At 64.1% G+C, this 12,547-nt stretch overlaps 1 protein-coding gene across 23 annotated transcripts in view; it reads left to right on the top strand.

The window, feature by feature from the left end:
- Nucleotides 1-11,235, top strand: part of TNK2 (tyrosine kinase non receptor 2) — a 51,009-nt gene extending 39,774 nt beyond the window's left edge. For 7 of the 23 annotated variants that reach the window (XM_036445035.2, XM_036445034.1, XM_036445037.2 and 4 more), the window contains 7 exons: nucleotides 3,060-3,254; nucleotides 5,317-5,408; nucleotides 5,934-5,978; nucleotides 6,719-8,067; nucleotides 8,166-8,261; nucleotides 8,413-8,540; nucleotides 10,464-11,235. In XM_036445035.2, the coding sequence (XP_036300928.1) occupies nucleotides 3,060-3,254; nucleotides 5,317-5,408; nucleotides 5,934-5,978; nucleotides 6,719-8,067; nucleotides 8,166-8,261; nucleotides 8,413-8,540; nucleotides 10,464-10,470 (1,912 nt within the window). In that variant the 3' untranslated portion in view covers nucleotides 10,471-11,235. Of the gene's footprint in view, nucleotides 1-3,059; nucleotides 3,255-5,316; nucleotides 5,409-5,933; nucleotides 5,979-6,718; nucleotides 8,068-8,165; nucleotides 8,262-8,412; nucleotides 8,545-10,463 lie in introns of those variants that run through there. The other 16 variants (XM_045583876.1, XM_036445044.1, XM_036445031.2 and 13 more) reach the window with 8 other exon arrangements.
- The last annotated feature ends 1,312 nt before the right edge of the window (nucleotides 11,236-12,547 follow it).

A 12,547-nucleotide genomic window follows, 5' to 3' on the forward strand; every position in this document is an offset into this window, starting at 1 on the left:
GTGTTTACAGAACTGGGACACAGGGCGAGGCTTTGAGGTCCTGCAGGTCCCTGGCCTGGCCTCGTTCCTGAGCCTCTGATTCCTTTAGGAGGAATCAGGAGGCCAGGTCTGTGCTGTCCCTCGGGGCCAGGGGCTCCTGGCACACCAGAGAGAAGTGGGTGGGTGGGTTTGAATGTTTAAACGACACTTGCCAGCCATTTCTGGATTACCCGAGGCCAGGGCTGGGACCGGGGCTGGGATTTCAGAGGCTGGTTCCCGATGGGGCTGGGCCACTGTAGCCGCTGTAGCCAGACCCGGGTTTGCTAGGTGCTGTTGTACATGTTGCTTGTCCCAGGACACTGACAGGAAGCAGGAAGGAGAAAGTTCTTGCTGGAGGTACTGGGCCCTTTCCTCCCTCCCCTAGGGACTCCCCCTCTGTGTCTGTCTTTGCAGCAGTGACTGATGGCGTGGTGGGGCCGGTCCTCTTGTTGCTGTGGAGACGCGGGCCTGTTGGTGGAAGGAGAAGGGGGTGTGTGGCCAGAGCAGGCTGGAGGGGAGCACTGGGCTTGGTCCTCTCTGGGCTGCTGGCTCCTCAGCCCCCCTGAGCCTCAGGGGAGACGTGGACAGTGTGACCCAGCCTGGGCCGCTCATGGCTGTCTCAGGAGGCTCATTTGAGTCTCGTTGGGCTGATGTGCTTGGGGTGCAATTTCCAAGGGGCCTCTTTCACACACACACACACACACACACACTCACACTCATACACACTCATACACACACACTCTCACACACACACTCTCTCTCATACACACATACACACAATCACACATACATACACACACATGCACACACAGACACATACACTCATACACACACTCATACACACACACACTCACACTCATACTCATACTCAGACGCACACACACACTCAGACACACACACACTCACACACACACACACTCACACACACTCACACACTCTCACACTCTCACACTCCCACACACACACACACACACACACACACTCTCACACTCACACACACACATACACACTCACATACACACACACACACACACACACACTCTCACACTCACACCCACACATACACACTCACATACACACACACACACACACACACTCACACACACACACACACACACTCTCACACTCACACCCACACATACACACTCACACACACACACACACACACACTCACACACACATACACTCACACACACTCTGCACTCTGACTTCCCCTCTAGGAACAAGCTGTTTTGGGGGGTGTCAGGACGCCCAGCAGGCATGGGGGTGCTCACCTCGCCTCTCTGTGATGAAGGGGTGGGCTCTCCGAAGTGAGTCCGGATGAGGCTCCTGTGGAAGGAGCTTGTCTTGTTGGCAAAGGAAAGACGGCGAGGGCCTCTGCCAGCCTGGCCCCTGCAGGCCCCACGGAGGCTCTGAGCCCTGCACCTCCGCCTGCGCGAGCTGCTCACCCGAGGGAGCGAGGGCCCGACAGGCGTGTGGAGCGAGTCAGCGCCGCCGGGGCTGGGTCTGGGGGGCTCTGCCGGGTCTGGGGGGGCTCTGCTGGGTCTGAGGGGGCTCTGCTGGGTCTGAGGGGGCTCTGCTGGGTCTGGGATGGCTCTGCTGGGTCTGAGGGGGCTCTGCTGGGTCTGAGGGGGCTCTGCTGGGTCTGAGGGGGCTCTGCTGGGTCTGGGGGGGCTCTGCTGGGTCTGAGGGGGCTCTGTGGAGCCCGCAGAGCCTGGGGAGCCAGCCCGTGTTGGGGGAGCAGCAGGGCCCGGTGCCAGGCACGCTGCCACCCTCTCCCAGGCGCCCGCCCCCGTCGGCCGGGTGGGGAGCGCTTCTCCTCGGAGGCCCGCTATTTTCGGATCGCTTTCTTCCTTCCCGGGTGTTGTCCTCGCTCCTTCCTTCCCTTCCTGCCTCCCCGCCCGGCGGGCAGGGTGGTGAGCACAGGGCTGGGTCTGGTGGCCGGTCAGCGCTGTGCTGGCCAGGAGGCTGGGCTCCCATCCCTCCCCTCACCTCTCGGCTCCCCGAGGACTGTCAGCTCATGGGGTCGCCTTGGGTCTGGGTCTCTGGGACTCGCGTGCGGGGCCATGCCGCCCCGGCTGGTGGCGTCCCCTCCCCGGGGAGGGCCCAGGTGCCGGGCCTCCCCGCCTCCTCCCAGCCTCCGGTCCCCGCTCCAGCCGCCCTCGGAGGAGACTCCTCCACACGCCTGGCCTGGCCGTGGACAGGTGGCGTATGGGTGGGGGTGACGGCGAGAGCCTGCAGCTCGGCGCCACACGCGTCCGCCACAGCCACAGCAGCGGCTGCTGTCCCCCGTCTGCCTCAGCCCCGGCTCCGCCCACGTCCTCGGGGTGGGTGGTCGGCAGCAGAGGCAGGAGCCTTAGGGCCTGTGGCTTACTGGGGTGTGAGGTGTCCAGGAGGGCGCTCTGTTCTCTGCCTGTCTCCCCCCCCACCTCCCAGGAGGCTTAGGCTGCCCGCCAGGTTTCGTGTCTGAGGTCAGATGTCAGAGGTCAGAGCGAGGTGCCGGGGGTCCTGGCTTAGGACAGGAGTGGAGCTCCTCCAAGGAGGAGGATGGGGCAAGGGCGAGGTCCCGCAGCCCGGCCGGGGGCGGGCGGAGGCACTGGGCACGTGGGAACGGGTGAGGTGAGTGTGGGCTGCCAGGGCGCTCCCGTGGGCCCCTGAAGCTGAGGACTCTTGGTACGGGGCTCGAGAGCGACGCCGGGCGGCGAGCAAAGGACCGGAGCCCGGGCCTCGCCGGGAGGAGGCGGGCGAGGCGACCGGGTGGGAGAAGGGCCCCGGGTCACAGACTGACAGCGGGTTTGAATCCCGGGTCTTCCTCGATCGTCCTGGCAGCAGCAGGCGGGTCGTGTCGCTTGTAGGAACCTGCTTTGTTACTGTGACGTCTAGGAAGAGCCAGGTGACTCACCGAGGTGGCTCAGAGGAAGGCTGTGTGCAAACAGCCAGGCCCCGTGCGGGGTGTGGTCGTGGGGGCTGCGGGGAGGAGGCAGGCGATGGCGGCCCGCCCGCCGCGCCTGGTGCTGACCGCGTCCTTCACCCCCCGGCAGGGCTGAGCACTACTGGTGGCGCGGGCAGAACACGCGGACGCTGTGCGTGGGGCCCTTCCCCCGGCACGTGGTGACCTCCGTGGCCGGCCTGTCGGCCCAGGACATCAGCCAGCCCCTGCAGAACAGCTTCATCCACACCGGCCATGGCGACAGCGACCCCCGCCACTGCTGGGGCTTCCCCGACAAGATCGACGAGTGAGTGCGGCGACCGCAGGGCTCAGAGCTCACCTGGGGGGGGCGCTCCTTAAGTGAGAGGACAGGTCCCTGGGGAAGCAGAGCAGCACAATTAGTCACTTCCTGGGGGCCCCGCCCCAGGGCTCCCTCGAAGCTCCTCCTACCAGGCCTCCAGCCCCTGCTGCCCGGGACCGCCTCTGACCTCTGACTGCGGGCGCCTCTGACCTCTGACCGCGGGAGCCTCTGACCTCTGACCTCGGGCGCCTCTGACCTCTGACCGCGGGCGCCTCTGACCTCTGACCGCGGGCGCCTCTGACCTCTGACCGCGGGCGCCTCTGACCTCTGACCGCGGGCGCCTCTGGCCTCTGACCGCGGGCGCCTCTGGCCTCTGACCGCGGGCGCCTCTGACCTCTGACCGCGGGCGCCTCTGACCTCTGACCGCGGGCGCCTCTGACCTCTGGCCTCTGACCGCGGGCGCCTCTGGCACGTGCTGCCCCGAGGGACTTGACGAGGCAGACCCCTCAGCTCCATGCTCCCCACACCGGAACACTACGTGTGTGTGTGTGTGTGTGTGTGTGTGTGTGTGTCTCACTCACAGAGCCCGGTGAGGGCTGTGTGTGTGTGTGTGTGTGTGTGTGTGTGTCGCTCACAGAGCCCGGTGAGGGCTGTGTGTGTGTGTGTGTGTGTGTGTGTGTCTCGCTCACAGAGCCCGGTGAGGGCCGTGTGTGTGTGTGTTGTGTGTGTGTGTGTGTGTGTCTCGCTCACAGAGTCCGGTTAGGGCCGGGTGTGTGTGTGTGTGTGTGTGTGTCTCGCTCACAGAGCCTGGTGAGGGCCGGGTGTGTGTGTGTGTGTGTGTGTGTGTGTGTGTCTCGCTCACAGAGCCCGGTGAGGGCCGTGTGTGTGTGTGTGTGTGTGTGTGTGTGTCTCGCTCACAGAGCCCGGTGAGAGCCGGGTGTGTGTGTGTGTGTGTGTGTGTGTGTCTCGCTCACAGAGCCCGGTGAGGGCCGGGGTGTGTGTGTGTGTGTGTGTGTGTGTGTCTTGCTCACAGAGCCCGGTGAGGGCTGGGTGTGTGTGTGTGTGTGTGTGTGTGTCTCGCTCACAGAGCCCGGTGAGGGCCGGGTGCGTGTGTGTGTGTGTCGCTCACAGAGCCCGGTGAGGGCCGGGTGTGTGTGTGTGTGTGTGTGTGTGTGTGTCTCGCTCACAGAGCCCGGTGAGGGCCGTGTGTGTGTGTGTGTGTGTGTGTGTGTCTCGCTCACAGAGCCCGGTGAGGGCCGGGTGTGTGTGTGTGTGTGTGTGTGTGTGTGTCGCTCACAGGAGCCCGGTGAGGGCCGGGTGTGTGTGTGTGTGTGTGTGTGTGTGTGTCGCTCACAGAGCCCAGTGAGAGCCGGGTGTGTGTGTGTGTGTGTGTGTGTGTGTCGCTTACAGGAGCCCGGTGAGGGCGGGGTGTGTGTGTGTGTGTGTGTGTGTGTGTGTCTCGCTCACAGAGCCCGGTGAGGGCTGGAGGGTTGGGGCAGGAGAGCACAGCTCCCTCCCGTGGGGCCGGCGCCCTCTGCCCTGCTCCCGGCGGGCCCTGCCAGCCCTGCCAGCCCCGCCCCATTCCTCCGGGCTTTCGTCAGCCCCGGTGACTAAGTCCCAGATCTGACAGTCGGCACAGGGGTGAGGGCCCGCCCTGGCAGTGGGGCAGAAGGATGTCTCCTGCCCACCCTGACCGGGGACGTGGCCGGATGCCCCGGGCCTGGCAGGAGAGAAGACAGCGTGCCAGCAGGTGGCTGCGGGTGTGGGCTGGGGCGCTGTGGGGGCTGCGCAGGGCCAGCTCTGCCCTTGTAGGGTGTTGTTGGAGCCCCGACAGTCCTAGACGTTTGACTCGCGGCCAGGAGTCCTCTCCCTGCCCTCTTGCCACAGCACCCACCCCGGGGTGCAGCTCGGCTCTCCCGAAGGGAGCTGCCGGGAGCCAGAGCCGTGTGCCGCAGACCCAGGTCCGCAGGGCTTGGTGGAGGCGGGCCTGGCCCCGGCAGCTCCCCCAGAGGGTCCTCACGGCCACACTCCTCGCCGGCGCCCTCCTGACCCCGTGCTCTCCCCGCAGACTGTACCTGGGGAACCCCATGGACCCTCCGGACCTGCTGAGCGTGGAACTGAGCGCCCCCCGCCCCACCCAGCACCTGGGCAGGGTGAAAAGTAAGAGCCCCCGCTCCCTGGCGTCCCCTCGCTCACAGGTCCGCTCTGAGCCGGCCGGCCGGCTCCGTGATGGGGGTCAGCACTGCGGGGACCGCCGCCGTGTCCTGGCTCCGCTGGGTGTGGGGTGGGAGGCGGGAGGCCGCCGTGTCCGCCTTGGTGGCCCCTGGGTCAGCGCCGTATCGGCCGCCGGAGCTCCTCACCCCCTCCTCGCCGCGCTCGGAGCCCGGCCTTCCTCACACACTCTCACCCCCTCTCCTCTCCTGAGCCAAACCACCCCCCCCCGGGCTTCATCTTGGCCCGGAGCCTCATCCACCCCCTGGATCCTGGGCCTGGCGTTCCGGACCAGCCCCCTTCCTGCCGCCCCATTGCTTCCCATCGTGCCGAGTGCCTCATCCACGGGCCCCTAGTCACTGCTCGCTCTCTCTCTCTTTCTCCGCCCTCTGCTCTCTGCCCGGCTCTGCCCCCTCCCTGTCCTCTGTCCGTCCTGCTCTGCCCCCTCTCCCCTGTGCATGGCCCTTCCTGCAGGGGAGCGTCCGCCTCGCCCACCTCAGCCTGCCATCTTCGCGCAGAGTAAGTGGGGCCGCTCTCGGCGCCTCGGCCCCCGCCCCCTCTCCCTCTGTCCTCTCCTCCCTCCTCTCCTGGAAGGTACGGCCCTGCGGCTGGCTGGGCGGGAGGGGAAGGGAGCGTGCCGTGAGCTTTGGCTGCTGACCCGGCCCAGCATGCCCGCCTCTCCTTTCAACCCCCCCATTCCTCCCCCCCCCCCCCAAAAAAAAAAGCCAGGGCTTCTAGTGCAGGCCTGCGGTCCTGGTGCCTCCCTCTGCCTCTCCCCCTGCCTGGCCTGCCTCACGCCCTCTGCAGCCTCTGCAGCCGGCAGAGGCGGGGCACTCAGGATGGCGGGCCAGGGGCTCCTGCTGCTCTTAGTGGGGGTGAGAGGTTGCTCCCCACCCCCACCCCCACCCCCGCCTGCACTAATGGTGTGGAAACGGGGAGGGAGAGGGGCTGCTAACCAGGGGCTGGGGCATTTGGGGTCTTGTGTGGATGGAGGGGCATCAGAGGCAGGTGAGGGTGGGGGTCCCTTGCTCCAGCTGGGGGGGTAGGGGCTCACCCGCCCCTGCAGAGAGGGCTGGCCGCGTCCAGAGCAGGCTTTGCCCTCCCGTCTGAATGGCACTGCTGTGCGCTGAGAATCTGGCAGCCGAGGGCCAGTTCCCGGGGGAGCGGGTGGGGGACCCTGGGCTCTCCTTCCCCGCACCCCACCTCCCCCGTGCCCCCGCCTGATGCCGCCTCCCCGTCCGGTCTCCCGTCTGCCGCAGAACCAGCCTACGACCCCGTGAGCGAGGACCAAGACCCCTTGTCCAGCGACTCCAAGAGGCTGGGCGTGCGGAAGCCGGGCCTGCCCCGCGGGCTGTGGCTGGCCAAGCCCTCGGCCCGCGTGTCGGGCACCAAGACCGGCCGCGGGGGGGGCGGCGCCGCCGAGGTCACCCTCATCGACTTCGGCGAGGAGCCGGCCCCGCGGCCCCGCACGCCCTCACTGGCACGGCTGGCCATGGACGCCTGCTCCCTGCTGGACAGGACGCCGCCGCAGAGCCCCACGCGGGCGCTGCCCCGGCCGCTGCACCCCACGCCCGTGGTGGACTGGGACGCCCGCCCGCTGCCCCCGCCGCCCGCCTACGACGACGTGGCGCAGGACGAGGACGAGGACGAGGACGACTTCGAGGTCTGCTCCATCAACGGCGCCCCGGCGGGCGCGGGGGCCGCCCCGGGCGACGCCAGCGACGGCTTCGCGCCCGCGCCGCCGCGGCTCCCGGCCCCGCTGGAGGACAACCTGTTCCTCCCGCCCCAGGGCGGCGGCCGGCCCCCCAGCTCGGCCCAGACCGCGGAGATCTTCCAGGCCCTGCAGCGGGAGTGCATGCTGAGGCTGCAGGTGCCCGCCGGCCCGCGGGCCCTCGCGCCCAGCCCCGCGGGCGAGGACAAGCCCCAGGTGCCCCCCCGGGTGCCCATCCCCCCGCGGCCCGCGCGCCTGCGCGGCGGGGAGCTGTCCCCCGCCCCCTCGGGCGAGGAGGAGCCGGCGGCGTGGTGGCCCGGCCCCGCCTCCCCGCCCCGGGTGCCTCCCCGGGAGCCCCTGTCCCCTCAGGGCTCCAGGACCCCCAGCCCCCTGGTGCCGCGCGGCGGCTCCCCGCTGCCGCCCCGGCTCTCCAGCTCGCCCGGGAAGGCCATGCCCACCACCCAGAGCTTCGCCTCGGACCCCAAGTACGCCACCCCCCAGGTGATCCAGGCGCCGGGCCCCCGGGCCGGGCCCTGCATCCTGCCCATCGTCCGCGACGGCAAGAAGGTCAGCAGCACCCACTACTACCTGCTGCCCGAGCGCCCGCCCTACCTGGAGCGCTACCGGCGCTTCCTGCGGGAGGCGCAGAGCCCCGAGGAGCCCGCGCCCCTGCCCGCGCCCCTGCTGCCCCCGCCCAGCGCGCCGGCCCCCGCCGCCCCCACCGCCACCGTTCGGCCCATGCCCCAGGCCGCCCCGGACCCCAAGGCCAACTTCTCCGCCAACAACAGCAACCCGGGGGTCCGGCCGCCTGCCCCGAGGGCCGCCGCCTGGCCGTCACAGAGGGGCTGCCCGGGGGACGGGCCGGAGGTCGTACGGCCGACGGATAAGATCCAGATGGTGAGCATCGGGCCTGGCTGTCCGGTGAGCGGGGCGGGAGCCCGAGGGGCCCGGGGGAATGGGCCCCGCGGGTGCTGACCGGGGGCGGGTGTGCCCAGCTGCAGGCCATGGTGCATGGGGTGACCACAGAGGAGTGCCAGGCGGCCCTGCAGAGCCACAGCTGGAACGTGCAAAGGGCTGCCCAGTATCTGAAGGTACCACGACCGCCTGCCCGCTCTGGTTTTCAGGGACCCTGAGGACCGGCTCCGCTGCTCGCCCCCCCTCCCCGCCCCCTGGCTCTCCTCTGCCCCACCCTGTCTGGCTCCCGTGGCCCCGCGTGTCCCACGCACTGCCCTCTGCCCTCAGGTGGAGCAGCTCTTTGGCCTGGGCCTGCGGCCGCGGGGCGAGTGCCACAAAGTGCTGGAGATGTTCGACTGGAACCTGGAGCAGGCCGGCTGCCACCTCCTGGGCTCCTGTGGGCCCGCCCACCACAAGTGAGCGGCCCCTTCCCTGTCACACACACACACACACACACACACCCGTTCCCGAGGGGTGTCCGCAGCCACACAGCAGGGGGCGGGGCACAGGTCCCCAGCGGAGGAGGAGGCGGGCCCAGTCCCAGGACGCAGGCGGTTCGCGGCAAAAGCAGTTTCTCCGAAGGGCCTTCGCGTAGACGTTTAGCCTCGTGGTTCAGATGAGCTAACGAGTGGAAGAGGACGTCGGAGCCCCTCTGTTTTCTGAGCTTTGTTTCCCGGGGCGCCCTCCAGCACCCTGAGCCACTGGGGGGGGGGGGGGGAACGACCTGTTTAGGACCCAGGGATTTAAATAGGTATTTCTCACCTCTGCACCTCATAGTTCAAAGTAACACTTAGAGCGTGAGTGCCTTTTTAAAGGAATGTGTAATCAAAAAAAGTCCATTACTTTTCTGTAAATACCGTAGGTATATCCTATCTAGTGAAATAGTAATATGCAAATTGACTATCACTCCAACACACAAGATGGCCGCCCCCATGTGGTCAAAGACCTGCCCCCATGTGGTCAAAGATGGCTGGCAGGGGAGGACCGTTGTGGGCGATCAGGCCAGCAGGGGAGGGCAATTGCGAGGGACCCAGGCCTGCAAGGGAGGGCAGTTAGGGGGGACCAGGCCTGCAAGGGAGGGCAGTTAGGGATGAACACGCCGGCAGAAGAGGGCAGTTGGGGGGGACCAGGCCTGCAAGGGAGGGCAGTTGGGGGGGACCAGGCCTGCAAGGGAGGGCAGTTAGGGATGAACACACCAGCAGAAGAGGGCAGTTGGGGGGGACCAGGCCTGCAAGGGAGGGCAGTTAGGGATGAACACACCAGCAGAAGAGGGCAGTTGGGGGTGACCAGGCCTTCAGGGGAGGGCAGTTGGTAGGGGGGACCAGGTCTGCAGGGAAGGACAGTTAGGGATGACCAGGCTGGCAGGGGAGGGAAGTTAAGGGCAATCAGGTCAGCAGGGGAGCAGTTAGGCAGCGATCAGGTTGGCAGGGGAGTGGTTAGGGGGTGATCAGGCTGGCAGGCAATCGGGGCAATCAGGCAGGCAGGCAGGTAGGTGAGCGGTTGGGAGCCAGCAGTCCTGGATTGTGAGAGGGATGTCTGACTGCTCATTTAGGCTCAATCCCATAAGGCACATGTGTCAAACACAAGGCCCCGGGGTCCCCAGGCTGGCAGAGTGGCCTGCACCCCGCGTTGTATTCACTGCACTCCGCTGCGTTCCGTATCCACAAAGACAGTTATGACTGTTCAAAAAACCATTGTCGGCCCGCATTTAGACTTGCATTTTAGATTTTGGCCTTTCTGATTGAGTCGACAAAGTAAGTCCACTTTGAGAGCGGTAGGCCTGGGCGAGTCACACCGCCCCTCTGTGTACGAATTTCGTGCACTGGGCCTCTAGTGTACTATATATAATAGAATAATAGTTATAAAAATAACATACAGCAGTATGTAGTATAGATATGTACATGAGTTTTATAAAGTTAAAAAGGGGTGGGATGGGTAAATTCCAGCGGCATTGTGGGAGGCGCGGGTGGGATGTGGGGTTTCAGAGCAGTTGGGCTGTGGCAGCAGACAGTTGGGGTTGGACCCTAGTGCCCGTTCACGGCGCGTCAGCTTACACAGGTGTCCCCACCTCTCAGCGCCCTCGTCTGTGTTGGAATGACGCTGACTGAGTCATTTCAGTTCCTTCAAGTAAAGAAAAAAGGCACCCAGGATAAGCTCCAGAATTATTGCCTAGAACTACCAGTTTTCAACCGATTTGCCTGGCACAGCGATGCCCTTTCACTCTAGGCACACTCTTGCACTGGGCACACTCCTTCACCGGGCACACGCTCGCTCTGAGCACGCTCTTTGCACTGGGCACAGTTGATGGACGGGTTTTCTGGTTGTTTTTCCTCCTTTAGGCGCTGAGCTGTCTGGAGAGCCAGGACATGTGCCCTGAAGAAATCACTTGAGCCTGTCCGTCTGACGGGGGTGGGGAGAGGCCCTCCCAGGCCTGGAGAACCTGCGGACACCCACTGGCAGAGCCAGGCTGAGGCAGCAGGCGGCTGGGAGCCCCGCCTCGCCTGCCCCTCGCTCACCCAGCACCATCCCAGCGACTTCAGTTCAGCCCACGGGCCCGGGCCGAGGTGCAAGACGTTGCTGTGAAGGCTCGCACGGGGGTGGCCTCAGCAGGCCTGCGGCTGGCGTGCCTCTGGTGCATCCACCCTGATGGGGCTGCCGCTGGAGTGTGTCCCCACGCCCTGCCCAGGGGGAAGCCGGGCTAGGCCTTGGGCGGGAGGGTGTGTTGGCCACCCTGAAAGGTGGACGAGCATGCGGCTGGGACCAGAGAGCCCCTGGGTTCTGGGGTGTCGGACAGGAGTGACGGTGGCCTCGCCGTAGACAGTGTTTTGGGACTTGGCTGCTCTCAGGATCCTGTGCCTGGAGATAGCCTGCAGCGGCCCAGGAAGAGGGCATCGGTGCCAGCCGTTCTCTGGCAGGGACCAGGGCCCACGGCCCCAGGTTGGAAGGAGACCAAAGGGGTAGCTTCCCAGGAGGGATACTTGAGCTTCCTCCCACCCAGCTCTTTCCCTGCGCTGTTCCCTCTTCCCACCCGTCTCTGTCGCCAAAGTCGCTGCCCCAGCTACGGATACCTGCTTCTTCCAGAGAAATAAAATTAGTTTCTATTTTATGTTACTTCCTTGTGCCTGCCTGTGTCTTTGCCTCTTGGTCAGCCGCCCGAGGCCTCAGGGTGCTCCTAGGCGCCGCCATCTGGCCATGGCAGCAGGCCTCAGAGCGCCACCTGTGGGCAGAGGAAGGAAGTGCAGGGCTGGTGGACCTAAGGGTTTCTCCCTTTCCTGATCTGGCGGAGGGGCAGAGCCCCCGCTGGCTCACAGTCCACGTGTTTTTGCTGCAGATGCGTAAGGCAGGATCTACTGCAGGAGAGAGTGCAGTAACTGCATTCGCTGGGCTCAGCCAGAAACTGCAGTAACAAGCAAGGCTTCAATGTGGATAAATATTTTAATATTTTAATTTTGTGTTTCTGACTACCTGATACTTCACATGGCTCAAAATTCAAAAGGTACTGAAGAGTATACAGTGAAGTCTCCCACCACAGCTACCACCTGCCCCGCTCCTCCTAAGCTGATCTGATCATCAGTTTCTCGTGTGTGTGTGTGTGTGTGTGTGTGTGTGTGTGTGTCCCACTCAGCAGTATTTTAAAAATATATATTTTATTGATTTTTCACAGAGAGGAAGAGAGAGGGATAGAGAGTTAGGAACATCGATGAGAAAGAAACATCAATTAGCTGTCTCTTGCACACCTCATACTGGGACGTGCCCACAACCAAGGTACATGCCCTTGACCGGAATCAAACCTGGGATCCTTCAGTCTGCAGGTTGACGCTCTATCCGCTGAGCCAAACCAGTTTCGGCTTAACAGTATTTTGAAGAGTTCCCTAGCCACTGAGAAAGTGTCACTGACCTTGGTTGGGGGGGCCCTGTGTGTATGGATATACCACAATCTAACCAGGCCCCTTTTGATGAAGGGATATTTTGGTTGTTTCTAATCCTTTGCAATTGCAACCTCTGCTGCAATAAACAGCATATGCGGGTTATTTTTCACCTCCGGCTGAAGGATGAGTTTCCAGGAATGGGACTCCTGCGTGGGAGAATGTGTGCAGTAATGATGGGTCTCGCTGAATTGCTCTCTTTAGAAGGGCTGGTTCCAGCAGTCACAGCCACCAGGGTGTGAGAGCGGTTGTGGAGTTTTCTGGTTTTAGCCAGTCCAACAGGTGAAAAATGCATGTGTCTCTATAGCTTCAATCTGCATTTCCCAAACGAATGACTGAACATTAAAAAAACAAACAAAAAAACGTAGGCCATTTATATTTCCTATGAGTTACCTATTACTACCCTTGGCCCATTTAAAAAAAGTTTGATGATTAAGCTGTTTCTGATTGGTTTTTAGGAAATGACTAGATCAAAGCAATTAGTCCTCTGAGCTTTA

Source organism: Pipistrellus kuhlii, unplaced genomic scaffold (assembly GCF_014108245.1).
Source record: "Pipistrellus kuhlii isolate mPipKuh1 unplaced genomic scaffold, mPipKuh1.p scaffold_m20_p_2, whole genome shotgun sequence".
NCBI lineage: Eukaryota > Metazoa > Chordata > Mammalia > Chiroptera > Vespertilionidae > Pipistrellus > Pipistrellus kuhlii.